Genomic DNA, 19,891 nt, shown 5'->3' with positions numbered 1-19,891 from the left:
TCTTTCGATTGCTGAGAGAGGACTATGTCAGCCTGCAGCAGCAGGGAGTCCCACCCGCGGCGGCAGACGGCACAGTAAAGCCACCGCCTCTCTCCCCGACCCCTTCCCTGGCCCGAAGGCCCCACTTCGGTGAGTTCGAAGTCTCCTGCGGGGCCAGAGTGCGGAGCGCGGTGGCGGAAAGGGAAACTCAGGGGCTTGAGCCTGGGTTCCCAGTCCCGGGAGAGAGCGACAAGGAAGCCCGACGCCCGCACCGCCTGCAGCATCAACACACCCAGACGCTCCCGAGGTCTGGCCGCTCCGCACGCGCACGCTTCTCTGGAACGCGGACTCCGAGAGCGGGCGTCCGGGCTCCGCCCCCGCCTCGCGCGCAGGCTCCGATTGGCGGAGCCGCCGGGAGGGGCGTGTCGAGGAGAGTTGGGACGCGGCGGCGTGGGCGGCGGGGGTTGGCCCGCTCCGGCAAGCGGAACGCGGCAGCCCGGTGCGGTCCGTCTGGCCGGCTGCCTGGTGGGGCGCGAGACGCGAGGGGCCGCGGCTGAGCAGGTAAGGGCCACCAGCCAGGCCGCGGCCCCCGGAGCAGGCGGGCTTCCGGCCGACTGCCTCCCAGCTCCCCCGGGCTCCTCGTCTAGGTGGCCCCTGAACTCGGGCGGGGCGGTCGCGCAGCCGGTGCCATCTCGGACTCCGGCCCCGAGCAAAGGCGCGGACCAAGGCGCTTAGTGCTGGCTGGTGGGGCTGGAGGCGGGGCGGGGGCTGCCAGGAGCTCCAAGGACAGCGGGGTGAAAACAGGTAAGGGGGGTCTCCGATGTCGAGGCAGGGTGCCCGGGGGGATGCACAAAGTGAGAGCAGAAACGGTCTGGAGACGGGGCAGCAAGGATCTCAGCGCTCCTGCTGTCTGGGGAGGGTTCGGGGGTTCCTGACTCACGTCATCGTGGGGGCCGCCACTCTTGATCCCAGTCTGCAGGGTGTGGAGCAGTGGGCAGGGATAGTTGGCCCAGGGAAGCGGGGAGGAGAGGCAGGGTGGTAGCGCTTTCCGGGCGGCCTGGGTGCTCGCTGGCCCTTGAAGCGTCTGAGTTTATGACTTTTGGTGGGAGTTGTCAGAGGAAACAAGGCCAGGCTTAATCTCCAGTTGCACAGAGGAAGTACTGGACTGACCCCAGAGAGAGGTGGCAGTTCCTTCCCAGCCTGGAATCACCCGGAATCTCCTTCCCTTTCTCTCTCCCTGAACATCTGAAGAGCTGTGCAGGGGAGAGTTGTCGTCCAGCCCCTTTTTCAGATAGGAAAGTGGATGCCCTGAGTCACTTTGTAACTTGATCAGGGATATATTCGTTTGGAATTTGAACAGCATTGTTATCTCACCACCAGGGAGGTCAGAAGCCAGGGAAGAGGGGAGGATGATTGCTGGCGAATTTCCACTTAATGCTGGCTTGTTCCGGGGCATGCAGTTTCCACTGGGGTTGTCTCTGACTTCAGTCTGTGTCCCTGCACACATCAGCCCCCAGGGCTGCCAGGATGGGCAATTGAGGCAGCCCAGCTGAGCTAAGGGACTTGTGCAACCCAACTCACTACAAGGATGGAAGGGGCTGGGCAGCTCAGCCAAGCTAATGGACCTGCCCAGGCCACCCCTTGACCTGGGTGGAGAGGGTTGGGGGTTGGCGATCAGGCATTTGGAGAGGGGCCCTGCCCTCTGAACTTGGAAGATTTCGGATTCTGTCTTCAGCAGCTCATGGTTGTCTTGGAGCTGGGACTTTGGGCAGTGACTTCGATGATGGGGGTGGCACCTTCCCCTTTTGTGAAGAATCGGCATGATAATACTTGCCATGTGTTTACCGTTGTGCCTGGTGAGCTGTAAGCTCTCAGTTAATGGCACCCCTGCTTTATTTTCCTTATTACTATTATTTTCATGGAGGAGGGCTTTCCAGGAAGCATAGAACTGGACAAGCCTGCAGAGTGGCCCCTCTGGAAGGAAAGGACACTTAGATTGTACTTGGGGAAACTCAGATCCTCCTCTTGGCCTGTGGACCTGGAAGACTGGCTCCTACAGCACCTTTAACCTCACCTGTTACTCCTCCTGCCTCCATAGTGAGGTCTTTGAGCTGTTCCCTCAGCCCAGAACTTCTTTCCCTCAGGCCTTTGCATGGCTCAGATCCTTCACATTCAGGTTGGTGCAAGGTCACTTCCTCACCAGGCCTTTCCTGACCACCACCCTCACCCTAGCCTCGCTCAGCACATCAGCCCTTTTCTTTGTGGCGTTCACAATCAGAAATCACCTTGTTGATTTATTGATACTTTCTAGTCTGGCTGTCACACCAGGCTGTCTGATACTGAAGGGTCTGGTCCCTAGCTCCCGGCTGTAACCTGGTGCCTAGTCCTGCCTAGTAGAACTGAGCCAGGCACATAGTAGGACTTTAGTAAATATTTAGAAGGTGAAGTCAGGTAGGCATGAAGACAGTGTGGGCCAGGTTGGGACTGGAGGGAATGAGGGTCAGGTGATAAATCAGCCCTGCCCTAATCTGGGGAAGCCAAGGAATAGTCCAAAGGGCCAACACCCTGAGTCCCTCTGTGACCTTGGCCAGGTAACTCCCTCTCTGATAAGCAGTGTCCCCAGCTGTAACTCTTAATGGAAGGATGGACCTGAGTGCCCCTCCCAGGTCCTACTATACAGGGTTCCCAGGGTGGGGCCCCAGACAGCTCTTTGAATCTCAAAGGCTGTGTCCAAGTGGAGGAGACGAGCTCCATCAGGACATGGCCCCATGTCAGGTGCGTCCCTGGAGCAGGCACATTATGCATTTGACAGTGTGTGGTGGTATAGATCAGAGGTCTGCACACTTTTTCTGTGAAGGGCCAGATGGTAAATATTCTAGGCTTTGCAGGACAATCTCTGTTGCATGTGGCTATGTTCCAATAAATCGTTTTTAGAAAAGCTGGCAGTGGTTCGGACCTGGTGTAGATTTGCTACCTCTGGTGTAGATTCACGTGTGACACCTCAACTGTCAGGCATAGAACCCTGGCCACCCAGTGACACTTGGAGCGTGGCTTACTTACTGAGAGAGCCGTTGGCCTAATTCAGATGGTGGGATCACTAGTGTTCAGAAAGGCCAGCCCTGGAGCCTGCCCCACTTCAAAAACATGCAAGAAAGAGCTGGCCTGTTTACTTCTTTGCTCCCAGACACTGGCCCTTCATGAGTGTCCACCTTCTGTCAGCACTTGGGGTACCACACAGGGGTCACCACAGGCTATCCTGAGGCAGGCAGCCACAAAAGGAATGGGCACAGGCTCAGCTCTCCCTCTGTCCTGTCCTAAGGGAAGGTAGTTCACTTCTTTAGTGAGAAAAATAAAAAGAGGATTTCTCATCTGCTGGGAGGGGTGGGGGATGCAGAGGTGGAGTTGCTGCCGCATTTACCAAGAAAATCTCCCGGGGCTTTCCCTGGGGGCCCGGTGGCTAAGACTCCACACTTTCACTGCAGGGGGGTGCAGGCTGGATCCCTGATCAGGGAAATAAGCTGTTGACATGGTCAAGAAAAAAAATCTCCAGGCCATGTTAGACCAGGTGTGAAGTGAAGTTCTGGTTGTGGTGGCAGCTGTGGTGGGCGGATGTCGGGGAGCTCCCCAGGAGGATGCCGTCTGCTGGCCCCTCACCCCAGCTGCTACTTGCTGGAGGCCCACAGAGGAGAAGGAGGCACAAAAGCCTTCCGCACACCGTCTGTGTGTGGGCTCTGCTCAGAGACCAGACCCCTTTCAAGGTCACCAGGTACTCCCCATCCTTCCTGGGCCATGTTTTGCTGCCAACAGCTGAACAGGGTCTTTAGGGCTTGCAGGGGGTCTGTAGACCACTGATGAGGGACACAGCAGCGTGGGGCTTCCTGGGACCTCCTACAAGGGACAGGGAGACAGTGTTACAGGCCCTTTCCTGCCCAAAGCTCTCCCCTCCATGGGCGCTGCCCCTCACTTCCTCCATGCCGCCCACCTGGGTAGCATCTAGTCAGAGGTGGATTCTGGGCAAGTGTGCCTCCAGAGCTCACCTAACCCCACCAGGCCAGGGTTGCTGGGGATGGGGGGAGGGAGGGGGGACGCCTGCTCTTCTCTCCACATAAAGTCCATCTGCCTCGGCGCTGCGTGTTAGGCCTCAGTGTGTGACTGCAGGATTGGGGTTTCACCCACTTCTGCCAGGTGGTGACACCCAGGAGTTTTGGAGGGAACAAGTGGTGTTCCACCCTGAGATGTTCATCCTAGCATGTCCTGCAGCCTGGGCCCTGCTGCTGTGTGCTCAGGGGAGGCCCAGCCAGGTCACCCACTTCAAGGCCAGTAGAGCCTACAGCTGTTGACCCAGACATTACACTATAGTTCTTTACTTTTTGAGGACCTTATATTTAGAAAGAGAAGAAAAAGCTCATGTTCCAACTTCCCAGAATTGATTGGTACTGGGACTTTATCACATATGCTGCTGCCTTTTTTTTTAATGAAAGAAATAAAATATTGTAGATAAAGCTGAAATCTTTGATCCAACATGCCTAGTGACATTCAGGTGTCCTCCCCCAGGCCATTTTTCTTCTGATCTTGCTTTGTGTCCATCTCTTTTTGTAAACCACCTTAACCATTTTTAAGCTTACAGTTCGGTAGTATTAAGTATACTCCTATTGATGTGAAATAGCTCCAGAATTCTTTCCATCTTGCAAAACTGAAACGCTAAACCCATTAAATAACAACTCTCCTCTCCCTCTCACACCTCCTCCCCTGCTCTTCTTCCTTCTCCACCCCTAGCCCTGGTAACCACCTTCCTACTTTCTGTTTGAGTTTGACTATTGTAGATATATTAGTGGAATCATGCAGTATTTGTCTTTTTGTGACTAGCTTATTTTAGTTGGCATAATGTCTTCAAGATCCATCCATATTGTAGCAAGTGACAGTATTTCTTTTTAAGGCTGAATAATATTCCATTGTATGCCCATCCCACATTTTCTTTATTCATTCATCCATCAATGGACACGTGGGTTGCTTCCACTGCTTGACTGTTGTGAATAATGCTCCTATGATCATGGGTGTGCAGATACCATTTGGAGATCCTGCTTTCAATTCTTTGGATAAATAATTAGAAGTGGATTGCTGAATCATATGGTAGTTCTATTTTTAATTTTTAGAGGGGCCTCCATACTTTTTTCCCTAGTGACGGCACCAATTTACATTCCCACCCACAGTGCATGAAAGGTTCTAACTTTTCCACATCCCCCTGCCAACACTTATTTCCTGTTTTTGTTTTTTTTTATAGCAGCCATCCTCATGGGGGCAAGGCTCCATCCTGTCCACTTTTATTTACAGATCTAGTTTGTGAACACTTCTTAAATGCATAATTTCTGCATTCACAGGGTCAGATCGTTCTGCAGGGTGCTTTTCCACTCAGCATTTGGTGTTTATTGTCACTCCATGTTGACCCATGTGGATTGGGTGCTGACAGTGGCCCATTGTGTGAATGCACCCAGCACACCCTTTGTTCTGCCCTTTCCCCTCTGCCAAGAATCTCTGTTGTCGCAGCCACAGGTCCCAAAGTCACTGCTGTTGGTGCCTCTCCCTCTGCTATGCTCTGAGCTTCTCCAGCAGAACCCTCATCTAGCCCATCCCAGGGGTCCTGAGGGTGGCCTCTGGAATGTTGCCCGACTGTCCACAGCAGGGACCTGGTGACTGGTCCTAACAGGATGGCCCAGGGCTGTCACTGATAATCAGCTGGGTTTGCAACATGCAGCCCGGTTCAGCAGACTAAAAATAGTGGTTCTTACATAAGGTGGTGTGGACAGCACTTCTCAGGACAGCTTGCGGTCTGAAAGGGGCAAGCGATACGTGCCGTGGGGCCGAGCACCCCTGTTGTGTAATGCATCCAGCCCCTGCACTGGCCCCACTTCAGCCTCCCACAGGTGGCCAGACTTACGGAACTGCAGTGTGGTGACCTAGAAATTCTGTGAGTGTGATCGGTTTGGTCAGGGGCGTGCTTTGTGCTTGTATGCACGTGGTGGTGGCGGCGGTGGCGGCAGCTGTGGGGTCAGCTCTCTCTGCTTCCTCTTCAGAGACAAGAGGCGGTGGCTCATTCCTCCCACAGTGGGCCTGAGGGAGCTTTGGTTCATTCATTGACTAGCCACTCAGGAAGCACCCACTGTGTGCTTAGCACTGTTCCAGGTACTGGGGATACAGTGAATAAGAAAAGAATCCTGTTCTGATGGAATTTAGAAGTGGCTGAGGGAAATAGAAAATATGCAAGCAAATGATGGATAGACAAGATAATATCAGGCCCTGATAAATCCTGTGAAGGAAAAGCAAAATAGGTTAACATCCTACAGAAGGGGTTGGCAAACTTTCTCTGTAAAGACAGTAAATTTTAGGTTCTATGGCCATGTGGTCTCTATCACACCTCTCAGCTCTGTTATCGCAGCAGGAAAGCAGCACAGACCACTGTAAATGAATGACACAGCTCTGTTCCAATAAAGTTTTATTCACAAAATCAGGCTGTGGGCCAGATTTGACCCTCAGGCCATGATTTGCCAACCCTGTGGGGGAGAAGCTGCCTGAGTTGGGGTTGTCAGAAAGACTCTTTCAGAAAGGGAGATCGCCTTGCTGGAGTTGTGTGGTGAGAAGTGGGGAAACTAGGGCCAAGTGTGAGAGAGAAAAATGAGGGAGCTTGCTCATTGGTTGAATGTTGGGAGTACAGGAAAGAGGAGATTCAAGGATGAGTCCTAGATTTCGGGCTTCCACAACTAGGTGAATGGTGGTTTGTCTCTGAAAAGAAAAGGAGCTGGTGGGAGGTCACGGGGGCAGCTCAGGGGAGAACTGGGACTGCAGGCTTGACCTGGGTCAGCAGTGTTTGGGTGTCTTCAATGCTGTGAGTCAAAGGGAGTGGGTGTGGACAGAGCAGAGGAGGCCCAGGTGAGATCTGGGGCTACCACGTGGAGTGCTTGGCAGAGGAGGATAGAGGCCTCTAGCCCCATGGGGGAGGGCTCTGAGCAGTGTGGTCTCCAGTGGTGCAGGCTCTGGGCTGCCTGATTCCCAACAGAGCCTCAGTTTCCATCTGTCAATGGTAATTCTACGAGCTAGGATTGGTGTGGGAGAAGGCAGTGGCATCCCACTCCAGTACTCTTGCCTGGGAAATCCCATGGACAGAGGAGCCTGGTGGGCTGCAGTCCATGGAGTCACTAAGAGTCGGACACGACTGAAGCGACTTCACTTTCACTCTTCACTTTCACACATTGGAGAAGGAAATGGCAACCCACTCCAGTGTTCTTGCCTGGAGAATCCCAGGGACGGGGGAGCCTGGTGGGCTGCCGTCTATGGGGTCGCAGGGAGTCGGACACGACTGAAGCGACTTAGCAGCAGCAGCAGCAGGGCTGGTGTGAGGACAAGTTGAGATAGTCATGACTGACATGGTGGAGGCACTCTGCAGTGGTGTCTGTGATGTTGGTGTCGGTGCCGTTCCATCAGAACAGGAGCCTTTTCTTATTCACTGTATCCCCAGTGAATGGAACGATGCTAAGCACACAGTAGGCGCTTCCTGAGTGGCTAGTGAATGGGTCCACGGGCTGAGTGAGTGGGTTGCAGGGTCTGTGATGCTTTGGCCTGGTAGATAGGGGAGTCAGTGACCTTTGGGGTTGCAGCACTCCATTGTCCGGCATTCCCCAGGTAGTACAGGCTCCTGCACTGTTCTGCCTGGGGCAGGCCCAAAGCACTGGGTAGTTAGCACTCCCGGAAGCCCCTGATGGGAGTTGGGGCTCAGTGTCCTTGTCCCTTGGGCAGTGGATGGTGCTGAGGCTTGTTCTACGCTGTCTCCCAAGGCTCCCCAAGGGTTGAGCCACCGCGCCCGCTCAGTCATACATCTTTTCTACTGCCTTCCCATCCTGGACTGGCTTCCACACACCCCTCACCTCCCAGTAACTCCATGTCTAAGGGGTGGCTTCTGGAACAGCCAGTTTCCTTGAGTGGCACATCTGGGCCTCCTGGGTTGCAGAGGGGGCGATTAGTGGGTTGCCTGACCTATGGGTTGGGGAACTGGGGTTGGGGGTGGTCCTGACCCCAAGCTATGTCAGAGCAAGCTGACACCTCCTCTGCCGCTCCTCCCACAGCCGAGGGGCCAAAGATGGTGGACTATCTGGCAAACACGGAGATCAACAGCCAGCGCATCGCGGCTGTGGAGAGCTGCTTCGGGGCATCAGGGCAGCCCCTGGCCCTGCCGGGCCGAGTGCTGCTGGGTGAGGGTGTGCTGACCAAGGAGTGCCGCAAGAAGGCCAAACCGCGCATCTTCTTCCTCTTCAACGACATCCTGGTGTACGGCAGCATCGTGCTGAGCAAGCGCAAGTACCGCAGCCAGCACATCATTCCGCTGGAGGAGGTGACCCTGGAGACGCTGCCGGAGACCGTGCAGGCCAAGAACCGCTGGATGATCAAGACGGCCAAGAAGTCCTTCGTGGTGTCCGCGGCCTCCGCCACGGAACGCCAGGAGTGGATCAGCCACATCGAGGAGTGCGTGCGGCGGCAGCTGCTGGCCACGGGCCTGCAGCCCAGCACGGAGCACGCGGCGCCCTGGATCCCGGACAAGGCCACGGACATCTGCATGCGCTGCACGCAGACGCGCTTCTCGGCGCTCACCCGGCGGCACCACTGCCGCAAATGCGGCTTCGTGGTCTGCGCCGAGTGCTCCCGCGAGCGCTTCCTCCTGCCGCGCCTCTCGCCCAAGCCGCTGCGCGTCTGCAGCCTCTGCTTCCGCGAGCTGGCCGCCCAGAAGCGGAAGGAGGCCGTGGAGGAGCAGGGCCTCGGGTCCCCCGGGCCGTCGGCCTACCTGGCGGGGGCCGTCTGCGGGGCGTCCAGTGGAGACGACGATGACTCAGAGGAGGACAGGGAGGGCAGTGGGGATGGGGACTGGCCCAGCAGCGTGGAGTTCTACGCCTCGGGCGTGACCTGGTCATCCTTCCACAGCTGACCCCAGGTCTGCAGACATGAGGGAGGGCTTCCCTGGTCACTTCGGTCCAAGCAGATGCCTCTGCCCGGACCCCTGAGAGGGCAGAGTTCCCCAAGCTGCCCACCCCCCGGCAGGGCCCTCCCTACCCCAGGGGACCCTATCCCATGGGTAGTGGGCACAGCAGAAGTGGCTCCTTTTCTCCGAACCCCCAGTGCCTCTTTTTGGATATTGGCATCCTTCTAGTTCCACTTAAGGTAATTACCTTTTCAGTTCAGTTCAGTTCAGTTCAGTCGCTCAGTCGTGTCCGACTCTCTGCGACCCCATGAATCACAGCAGGCCAGGCCTCCCTGTCCATCACCAACTCCCGGAGTTCACTCAAGCTCATGTCCATCGAGTCAGTGATGCCATCTAGCCATCTCATTCTCTGTCATCCCCTTCTCCTTCCGCCCCCAACCTTTCCCAGCATCAGAGTCTTTTCCAGTGAGTCAACTCATCGCATGAGGTGGCCAAAGTATTGCAGTTTCAGCTTTAGCATCAGTCCTTCCAATGAACACCCAGGATTGATCTCCTTTAGAATGGACTGGTTGGATCTCCTTGCAGTCCAAGGGACTCTCAAGAGTCTTCTCGCAAGCCCCAAATACCTAGGCCTCTTGGGAACAAATGTCGTTTCTCAACCCTTTGAGCTGTAGCTCCAGAATTAGATGATCCCAGACACCTTTAGGGACAAGAGAGAAGGTAGGACTGGAGTGAGGTTCCTCTTTTCTGAGGCCTTCAACCACCACACCTGGCCCTGCCTCCTTGCAGAGAAGACTGTGGATCCAGAGAGGCTTCCAGGAAACCAGCAGCTACCCACCCACCTTGCTGATGCCCACCTGGCTGGCTGGCTGGGCCTTGTCAGGCCAGGCATGTGAGCTCACCCAGAGCAAGGCAGGAGACTGCCATGCTGTGGGTGCCCACCAGCCCCAGGGACTGCAGTCTGAGCTCCCTCTCAGTATCTGATGCCCCTCAGTCCTGTCTTCATCCCTCTCTCTGCTGGTGAAAGCAGTGTTTTCTGTTTTATTGCAAGTGACAGAAACCCTATCCAGACTGACTCAATAATAAAAAGAAGGTTTATTCACTCATGTGGTTGTAAAGTCCAGGAGTATTCTTACTTCAGACGCAACTCTGTGATCAAGGACTGAAACCATGCTAGGTGGCCAATGTCAACAACTGTCCACCACGCTGGGCATTCCTGAGAATGCTAGCAGTTTCAGTGGGCTCAGATGTTAGCACCTCACCATGGCTGGTTCCCAGGAATGGAGCCCTGGCCATCCAGGCACTGTGACTGTGGCCTAGCAGCCCTGTTCACTTGGTGTGAGTTATCTAAACAGACAGGCAGCAAGTAAGGAAAAGGAGCCAGCTCTGTATGAGCCTTCCAGGTTTAAAGCTCTCCCATGTGGTCTCCTGCCCAGGCCCGCCCCTGGGTATTGTGCCATTGAATGCAGAAGTCCCACATGCAGCAAGCTGCCTTGCTCAGCAAATGTGTGTTGGGGCTAGAGCTTGAATAGCTTGGCCTGATGCCTGGCCTGCACCCAACCATGGAGTTGTGGTCCTTCAAGACAGTCTCCTGAACCAGTCCTCCCCCTCATAGCCTGGCTGGCCTTAGCCACTGTGGCAGAGAGGGGGTCACTGTCAGCTAGAAGGGATGACTTTGGGGCCAGGAAAGCTCCCCCAGCCCACACAGTGGAGTGCCTGAAACCCCACCATCGGCTCCAGTCCCTGGGTGAGCAGTTTGTCCTCCCTGCCCAGTTCTTGGTCATTCACTTGCAGGCAGAACCCTGAGGATCTTCTTCGAGTGCTAATTCTGATTCAACAGGCCAGGCCCGCTGCCAGGGGTGGCAACACTCCAGCCGGCTCTTGAGTGGAGCCACTGCCATGAGGGAGAACGGGAAAGGCAAAGTGAGGCACCCAGGGCCTGCCTATGGACTGACCCACAGGGCAGAGGGACCGGGTAGGAAGGGTCAGAAGTGCTTCCAAGAATCTACAAGCACTTGGCCTCCCTGAGCCTCACAAACCGGTTCAGGCGGTTCTGCCTGGACAGAGGGCTCAAGGCAGGTTCAGGGTGCAGGGCAACTTAATAAAGCTGGATCAGCTTGGAAGGCCAGGCCAGGCAGTTCTGTCCCTTCACCCAGAGTTGGCGCCCAGGCAGGGAGTGTCCAGCTCCAGCCACCAGTCTCTTGGGCACTGCCCTACTCCCTGAGAACCTCTCTTGTCTGGTAAACAGGGAGTAGAAGCACCAGGACAGTGTTCCTTTGGACAGGAGAGGATTTCCACAGCTGATTCCAGGCACCAGCGGCGCCTTCTAATAGCTGCCTGCCAGAGGGGCACAGGGCACTGGAGCAGGTGAGGCCATGCCCTATTCACCAAGCTGGGCAGGGGCTGGCTCGGCTCAGCCTTCCACCCTCAGGTCTGCTTCCCTTGTGACCCCAGCCACCAGACTGTGGCTTCCCTGAGCCCTGAGGTGTTAGGTCCTGGAAGGAGTCAAGGGCTCGGGTGGCCAGTAATAGCCTTTAGAGGGCCTTCATTCACGCAGACTCACTCATGGCCGTATGCCGCACCAGGGACTGGAGACAGCCTGAGTGAAAGGCTCAAGTTCTCAGCTCTCAAGGAATGTGCAGCCTGGCAGGGGAGACCGAGAGGTCCAGAAGCAGGTGGCATTGGTTCTGGTGTGGGCTGTGAGGGGGCCATGGACTGGGGCAGGCAGTGTGCGGGAGGAGGGCAGTAATCATGGGGGTGAGCTCACCCCGAATGGTGAGATGAGTGAGTGAGGCCAGGGGTCCAGAATGGCATTCCAGACTCCACTAGGGAGAACAGCAAGTGCAGAGGCCACAAGGAGCAGAGGAGCCCATGTGTTCTGGAGCAGCTTGGCTGGACTGAAGCCAGAGAGTGGGTGGGGCCAGGTGGGATGCACTGGAAGCCATGGGAGCCTTCAGCAGGGTGGCAGGTCTGCTGTTTGCTTTTCAGGAGCTTGCCTGGTGGCTGCATATAGATGGCTGAGCTTGGAGAGTGGCCAGGAAGCCTCCTGCTCCCCCTGAGGTCCCCAAGGGGTGGCCTTGGCTTCACTAAGGCCACATCTGCCTACCACAGTAGATGGCAGAAGGCATGCCTTGGCTGCCCTCAACTTATCCCATAGGGTTGGCCCATGCCCTGTTCTGCAAGATGCTCTGATGATAACAGATGGTGCCCTTGGAAGCAAAGTAAAAGCCCTGGGCAGAACGTTTGCCCTGGGTCAGCATGTGACGTGGAGCAGCGATCGGCCGCAGCCACTGAAGCGCGGAGAGGAATGTGCCCGAGTCAGGACCTCTGGAAAGGGAAGATGTGGGTCCAGGAAGGGAAGGCACTGCTTTGGGAGACCCCATCTCTGACTCCTTTCGGTTTTGTTTCCCTTCAGAGACAACCTCATCAGCCTGACTTGGGTCAAGGGTCAGGCCAGGTCCTGGCTCCACCCTGCTTCACACCCCATCCGTCACCTCCCATTCCCCACCACTGTTCCTAGAAGCAGCCTGCTGCCCAGCCAGGCCGCAGGGGTCTGTGCCTTCCTCACCCGTCTCCCCAGCAGCAGGTGTCTTCCAAGACTCGAGTTGCACTCAGTCAGGGTCACACAGCTGACCTTGGCCACCAGTGGAGGAAGAGGTCAGAAGCTCTCAGGCCGAATCAGTGCCTTGCTGCTCATGGATGTTCTCTCCCCAGGATGATTCCTTAGGTCTGGCTGCAGGGCTGGGTCTGCTGGGCTTCATCCAGGCCTTCACACTCTCTCCTGGGGCTTCACTTGCAGGCCTGGCAAGGCCACAAGAACCAACTGTCCTGCCAGCCAAGTGCTCCAGTTCATCACCCAGGAATCTTTCCCCTTAGCTGGGCATGGACTCCGTGTCCTTGCCAGCAGCTAAGGATGCTAACAGGCTTTGAGCCCTGGGAGGACCTGCCTTGCCCCTCCTTCTCAGAGGGGTAAGATGGACGAGAGTCTGAGGACCAGGCCCATGCATTTGAGAGGGCTTGGAGCCCCCACCATCTTAGTGTTGCCTGAAGCGCCCTTGCTGGAAGCAGCCCAGATGGAAGTGAAATTGCAGTGGTGACCTCCAGGTGGAAAGTGAAATTGCAGTGGTGACCTCAGGGAATTTTGGGATTGACTGACAAGCAGGCCTCCCTTTAGAGTTTGGCCCACCCCTAGGCAGGGGTGCCATGTTCCTGCAGTACTCAGCTGTTAGGGGAGGCCTCCTCAGGGGGTGAGCCCGTGGCCTCTACCTGTAAGTTTTGGCTGTTGGGATTTTTAGAGCTGAGTTTTCTTGAATAGGGCCCACTGCATGTGTGCTGATAACATTTGGGTGCTCTCTGCCACAGGCAGGCAAGGGATTGACAGGACCCAAGGAATATTCTCTCCCGTTGATGTTGATGATGGTGGGTACTGGTGCTGATGGGAGCTGTGACTGCCACTTACTGAGACCCACCTGTGCACTGGTTCCAGGGTAGCAGATCCAATCACACAAGGCTATCCTAAGGTCCCAGGACAGCTGTGTGGTCATGGAGGGCTTCCTGGAGGAGGTGGTGTTTGGTTGAACCTCAGAAAAGGGCAGGACTTTATCAGAGAGGGTGGTAGTCCCCATTAGGTCTAGGAGTCTGGGTCTTTTTGTTAACCATACCCTCGTCCCTGGCATTAAACATTTGTTGATTGAATAAATGAATCAAGTAAGAAATGGGCTGGGGCATTGAGGTGGAGGGGATGACAAGGAAATGGGAATTGGGTCTCACTCCTGGAGCCTCCAGTCAAGCTCTGGGTGAGAACCTTGGCCTCTTTCTGGAGGGTTGAGGGCTAACCCCTCCCCCAAGACACTGACTGTTGCCCTCTCAGGCAGGGCAGGAAATGCTCACCCACCCCTACTCAGACAGAACTTTCTGGAAAGCTGTCATCACACCTGTTTGTAGAGGCCCAGTGGCTCCACTGGGGATGTTATCCAGGTTGGCATCAGGGGATTTCTGGCAGCCTGGTCTTTCTCCTGCCCCAGCCTGTTCCCTGGGACACAGACAGAAAGAGGCTGCAGGGGAGGTCAGGGCCTCTCTTGGGTTCAGTCACTAGAGAACCCAAGTTCTCTCAGGCCATGCTTGCAAAGCAAAGCAGTCACTTCCGCTGGCCCTCCTCTGTCCCAGGCCTGCAGGAAGTGGCCTTTCTGAGGGCTGCATGCACGGCAGGGCCCGGGCTATGTCTGGGGCTTTTCCCACCTGATCAGCAGGCTCTCTGGGTTCCCCGAAGCCTCCCTCCTCAGAGCTCATAAGCTGGCCCGTGCCTCTCCTGGTACCCAGGCCCTCATCTGTGAAGGGTCCCCACCCTCCCCATGCCCACCCCACCTCAGCCCTGAGCAGATTCAGTGGGACCTGTGCTCGGAGGGCAGAATATAGGGCCAGAGGTAAGGGAGAGGGGTCTCTCTCACCAAGCCCAACAGAGCCAGGCTCTGGGTTTCTAGGGGCTGCTTGCTAGCTCTGTGCCCACGATTCCACCTCTGCCCATGGCCTTAGCTCCCCTGTGAGCCCAGTGCAGCTGCCACCTCCACTCTGCTGCCTTCCTGGGATGCCCCGGGTCAGCACGGCTGTCCCGTTTGTGCTCCCAGAGCACCTGGAGCCCTGCTCCAGCTTCCCTATCCTCCAGGAGGTGCCTGTGTGGGCCTGTGCCCATCAGAGCCAGCCCTCAAGCCCTGAGCCACTCAAGGGCAGGGGCAGCCCAGTCATCATTCATCTGTGTCCCCGCCAAGTTCCCAGCCCAGGCCCTGTGCCACTGCCGAGTCCATAGATGCTTCTCTTCTAGGAGGAGATGGCCTTGTGACTTTTCCTAGCTCCTGGAGGCCGTTGGCCGGATGTTGGGTTTGCAGAGAGAGCCCCTGTGACAACATCTGATCCCATCAGCCTTGGGTAACCTGCTTGTCTGGCCTCCATTGGCACCTACGCTCGCTCAGGCCTTCTAGCCAGACACCGAGGTGTCTCCTGTCCCTTCCCTTGCCTGTCTCCCAGCCTCCTATGCCCATCCAGGCAACCCAGGTCCAAACTGAGGAGTAGAGGGACGGCCTCTGATGCTCCGAGGCACTGAAGGAGCTTCCTTAGGGCCACGGAGGGAGCAGTTCACGCGAGGCCATGGAGCTGAGTGTGGGCCAGGCCCTCTCCCCCACGCCCCCCCCACCCCTTGTCCTGCCTCCCACTGGCCCCTTCCTGGGCTCCCCATCGCAAAACCTCAGGCTGGCTTTGGATCAATCTAGAAGGGAGGAGCAGGCAGTGTGGACCCGGGAAGGAGAGGAGAGTGGAGCCCACAGGAGGCTCTCAGAGCCCTTCCTTCTCTCTTCTCGGGCCCTGGGGGAAGGCGTATCCCCAGCACGCGGGAGTCAGGGTCAACGCCCCATGAGAAGCCACGGCCAGGCAGTGTCCTGAGTCCCTCCGGATCCTATCTCCTGCTGGCTGCCCCACACCACGGAGCCCAGCTCTGACCAGAATGTTCCAATGCTGAAGACAGAAAGACAGGCTGGTAGGAGAGGGCAGGGGGGCGGGGGACGGGGAGGACAGAGCGAGGGCAGGCCAAGCCAGACGTTTCTGGGCAAAAACAAGAGGAAATTTCAGTCCTTGGAACATCAACTTAGGGATCCTGCCAGATGTTCTGACCCCGAAGAAGAGGCTTTCCAGAGACTAGTTCCTGCCCACTGTGGCTTCCAAGTAGGGTGATAGGTGGGGGGATAGGGGGGCAGTGGGAGTCAGGGGCCTGGGGCCAGCCTTCCTTGCTGCCCATTCTTTCTCAGTACTGGGGGTCCTCTGGATGCCCACAGCAATGCCCAGGGCTGTGGAAATCAGTGGTTCCAGGATTCTGGAACACACACACACACATTTTATGCAGTTTACAAATTACCAACATTCTAAAACGCCAACATGCCTTCCTTGGTATCCCAACCAAGTCTCTTGGGGTTCCCACCCCACACCCAGGAAAGGGAGGAACGTGTCAGGCTTGGACCAGAACCAGCCACTAGCTGACACGTTCTTTCCCAAGACCTGAGCTGGAATAGAAGTCAGAGTTGAAACAAAGGCACTCAGTGGGGGGTGGGGGTGGGGCCTGGGGCCGCAACGGAGGCAGGGCTCACAGGGGGCCCAGCCCTGGGTGGGGCTGGGGTGCAGATCATCACCCCAGGAGAGGCCCAGTCTCCTCAGTGCTCCTTCTTTTCTCCACTTATGCTGTGACCTCACTTGGATCATCAGTTTGCTCACCGCTCCCTACCCCCGATTGCTGGAGCGAGTTCATGGGGTGGTGGGCACCTGTGGCTCACCTGAGTGCATGTTCCTTCTGTGGGTGGTCACACTCTGGTATCCCCTGGTGTGAAATAATACAAAAATTACATATTGGTCTCTGTTCCCAGTTCCTGGCACAGAGCTCTTAAAACCTTTGTAATTTCCGTGAAGAGGAACTCAAAGGCCTCTTGATGAAAGTGAAAGAGGAGAGTGAAAAGGTTGGCTTAAAGCTCAACATTCAGAAAATGAAGATCATGGCATCTGGTCCCATCACTTCATAGGAAATAGATGGGGAAACAGTGGAAACAGTGTCAGACTTTGTTTTTTGGGGCTCCAAAATCACTGCGGATGCTGATTGCAGCCATGAAATTAAAAGACGCTTACTCCTTGAAAGGAAAGTTATGACCAACCTAGACAGCATATTAAAAAGCAGAGACATTACTTTGCCAACCAAGGTCCGTCTAGTCAAGGCTATGGTTTTTCCCGTGGTCATGTATGGATGTGAGAGTTGGACTGTGAAGAAAGCTGACCACCGAAGAATTGATGCTTTTGAACTGTGGTGCTGGAGAAGACTCTTGAGAGTCCCTTGGACTGCAAGGAGATCCAACCAGTCCATTCTAAAGGCGATCAATCCTGGGTTCATTGGAAGGACTGATGCTAAAGCTGAAACAGCAATACTTTGGCCACCTCACGCGACGAGTTGAATCAATGGAAAAGAGTCTGATGCTGGGAGGGATTGGGGGTGGGAGGAGACGGGGACGACAGAGAATGAGATGGCGGGATGGCATCACAGACTCGATGGACATGAGTTTGAGTGAACTCTGGGATTTGGTGATGGGCAGGGAGGCCTGGCGTGCTGTGATTCATGGGGTTGCAAAGAGTTGGACACGACTGAGCGACTGAACTGAACTGAAGAGCACTAGGAGGAGCATTTCTGACACAGAGCTCCTAAATTCCTTGGAATTTCCTGGGTGACGGGAGTGTCTTTTTTTCTAATGAAGCAACGTTTAGTGGGTGGGAGAAAGACTAAACCATGATTAGAACTTGGAACTTGTAGCCTGCCCCCACTCCCTCCCATCCTCCTGGAAGGGGAAAGATTGAGTTGATGATCAATCATGATGAAAGCGCCATAAAACCCACAAAGATAGAGTAGGGAGAACTTCCAGGTTTGTGAGCGCGGAGGGGCTAGGAGGGTGGTAGACCGGGAGAGGGCATCCGAGCTCCGCCTCCTTTCCCACTGGTCACTTCCTCTGGTTGTTCTTTATTAAATCCTTTATAATAAACCAACAGACGAGTATTTTCCTGAATTTTGTGAGCTGTTCTAGCAGATTATCAAACCCAAGGGGGAGGGTCAGAGAAACTTCCATTGATAGCCAGTCTGTCAGAAGTACAGGTGACAACTTGGGACTTGGGATTGGCATCTGAACTGGAGACAGCCTTTCAGGACCAAGCCCTTCACCTGTAAGGTCTGCACGAATACCAGTTAGTGCCAGAACAGAACTGAGTTATAGGACCTACTGTTGGTATGGCAGAGAATTGCTTGGTGCAATGTGTGGGAACCCCTGCACATCTGGTGTCAAAAGTGTGCGTGTTGTATTAGTGTGAGGGTAAAGAAATCATGGAGTGGTTTCCCCATGCCCCCGGGGAAGCCCTCTTCCTTCCCTTCAGCCACACATTTTGGTACAGCTGACTCACTCACATCCTGGCTCTAGAAACAGGTATAGTACACGGGGCTGGACACCCAGTGCAACTGTGGAACAAAGGAAGGGGACCTACTGAGTTTCAAGGGTCCACGGCCACTTCTTCTACCTTTGCAGAGAGCGGAGTGGTCCGGAGTCATGTGACAGGGGGTCTCAGCCCAAGAGAAGAGGACCAAGGAATCTGGGGAAAGGGGCTAGGTGAGGGTCTTAGGGCCCTGATTTACACTCATGACGCTGTTGCCAAGACATTGTTCAGATTTCAATCCAATTAGGGACAAAGCCACTCAATCATGAACAGCTCCAAGATATGAAAACAGAACATTCACAGTGATTGTTTCCTTTATTCAAGTCAAAAACAATGCAACGTCTCAGGCAGTCTTGCCGTCTCGTAAGCTGATTATCACATGAGTGGAGGAACAAACATAATTCAGATGAAAATATGATTTTGGGAAATAAAGCCTGTGAAGCCCTCCTCAAGTTAGGAGAGTGATGATGCAGAGACCAAGCTCTTCAAGGATGTATTTTGTGAAAGCACCATATCTTCCAGGATTAGGTCCAAGGTATTTCTGCACATCGACCTCCTCTCCAAATGGCAAGGAGTGAAGGGGTAGGGAAATCAACAAGTCTGCAGAGCATTACAAGGAGGAAATTAGCAGAGGGTCAGTACATAGATAGAGCAGATGTCTGGGTTACCACCCTGGGACTTCGGTTTCTTTTTTCTTTCTTTCTTCCTTCCTTTCTTTCTTGTTGAGGTCTAACTCCCTTCAGAAAAGTGTACAAATTTCAAGTGTGCAGCTCAGTAAGACTTTGCACACTGTCAGACACACACCTATTAACACTACCCAGGTGGAGATACAGAGCATCTCCAGCACCCAGAAGCCTCCCTCAGTCCCTCCCAACAGTACCTGCCTCCAAGGGTAACTGATGTTCAAGTCTATGTCACCATAGATTTTTTCCTCCTATCTATTTAAACTTCATTGGATGAAATAAAATTCATATTTTATGGCAAGACAAGAAAAATTTAAATATGAAAATGTTCTCTGCCCATTTGCGCCTCCTCCCTTTAATGGGAGCTGTGCATCTGGATTAACCAGACCACCTTAGGAGATAACATTCCTCCTTAATCTCATCAAGGGTCACAAATTTTTAGAAGATAACCTTCCTTCTTAATCTTGCAAGGGGCCATGATGACCCATTACCCTCTGCTCACTTCTACTCAGGGCTGGATTGTGTAAACTGTCAATAATACATCATTTAATGCCTTTTGTCTCTAAAAATTTATGTAACTATGCTTTGATCTCTAACAAGTGGAAAAGTTCTTAGAGCTTTCTAAAAGGCTGTTCTCCATTTATAATCCTGTTTGGTTCAAATAAAACTTTCTTTCTTAGATTGACTGATTAATATTTCATTGACCATATAAATAGAATCAACTGTATGTATCTTTCTGTTCAGGTTTCTCTGCTCAACATTGTGTCTGTGAAATTCCTCCCTGACATTATGGGTGCTTGTGGTGGTTGTTTTTCACTGCAGTGTTCTACACTGGGGTAGAACTGTGGTGCTCAAGACTCTTGAGAGTCCTTCGGACAGCAGGGAGATCAAACCAGTCCATCCTAAAGGAAATCAACCCTGAATATTCACTGGAAGGACTGATGCTGACGCTGAAGCTCCAATGCTTTGGCCACCTATGGGAAGAGTCGATTCACTGGAAAAGACCCTGATGCTGGGAAAGATTGAAGGCAAAAGAAGAGGGCAGCAGAGGATGAGATGGTTAGATGGCATCAGCAACTCAGTGGACATGAATGTGAGCAAACTCTGGGAGACAGTGAAGGACAGGGAAGCCTGGCGTGCTGCAGTCCGTGGGGTTGCAAAGAGTCGGATATGACTTAGTGACTGAACAACAGCGCTGGGGACCCTCCACAGTTCTTTATTCATTCTGCTGCTGGGTGTTTGAGATTGGGGTTGTCACGAATGAAGA

General features: G+C 54.5%; 1 protein-coding gene across 3 annotated transcripts; it reads left to right on the top strand.

The window, feature by feature from the left end:
- Positions 1-396: 396 nt before the first annotated feature.
- Positions 397-10,047, top strand: PLEKHF1 (pleckstrin homology and FYVE domain containing 1). 3 transcript variants are annotated; one of them, XM_055412366.2, is made up of 2 exons: positions 397-540; positions 8,094-10,047. In XM_055412366.2, the coding sequence occupies exon 2, from the start codon at positions 8,108-8,110 to the stop codon at positions 8,945-8,947; it is 840 nt and encodes a 279-aa protein (XP_055268341.2). In that variant the 5' UTR covers positions 397-540; positions 8,094-8,107; the 3' UTR covers positions 8,948-10,047. The 3 variants fall into 3 exon arrangements, with proteins under 3 accessions (XP_055268341.2, XP_055268343.2, XP_055268344.2); XM_055412368.2 differs by lacking the exon at positions 397-540 and adding an exon at positions 547-783; XM_055412369.2 differs by lacking the exon at positions 397-540 and adding an exon at positions 3,440-5,944.
- Positions 10,048-19,891: the final 9,844 nt, after the last annotated feature.

The sequence above is a fragment of the Moschus berezovskii genome, chromosome 22 (assembly GCF_049115385.1).
Source record: "Moschus berezovskii isolate FMDL1 chromosome 22, NW_MosBer_1.0, whole genome shotgun sequence".
In the NCBI taxonomy this organism is placed as follows: domain Eukaryota; kingdom Metazoa; phylum Chordata; class Mammalia; order Artiodactyla; family Moschidae; genus Moschus; species Moschus berezovskii.
This window is presented reverse-complemented; position numbering and strand designations above follow the sequence as displayed.

Coding starts and splice junctions, on each gene's coding strand:
- PLEKHF1 (XM_055412366.2), top strand. CDS start 8,108: ATGGTGGACTATCTGGCAAACACGGAGATCAACAGCCAGCGCATCGCG.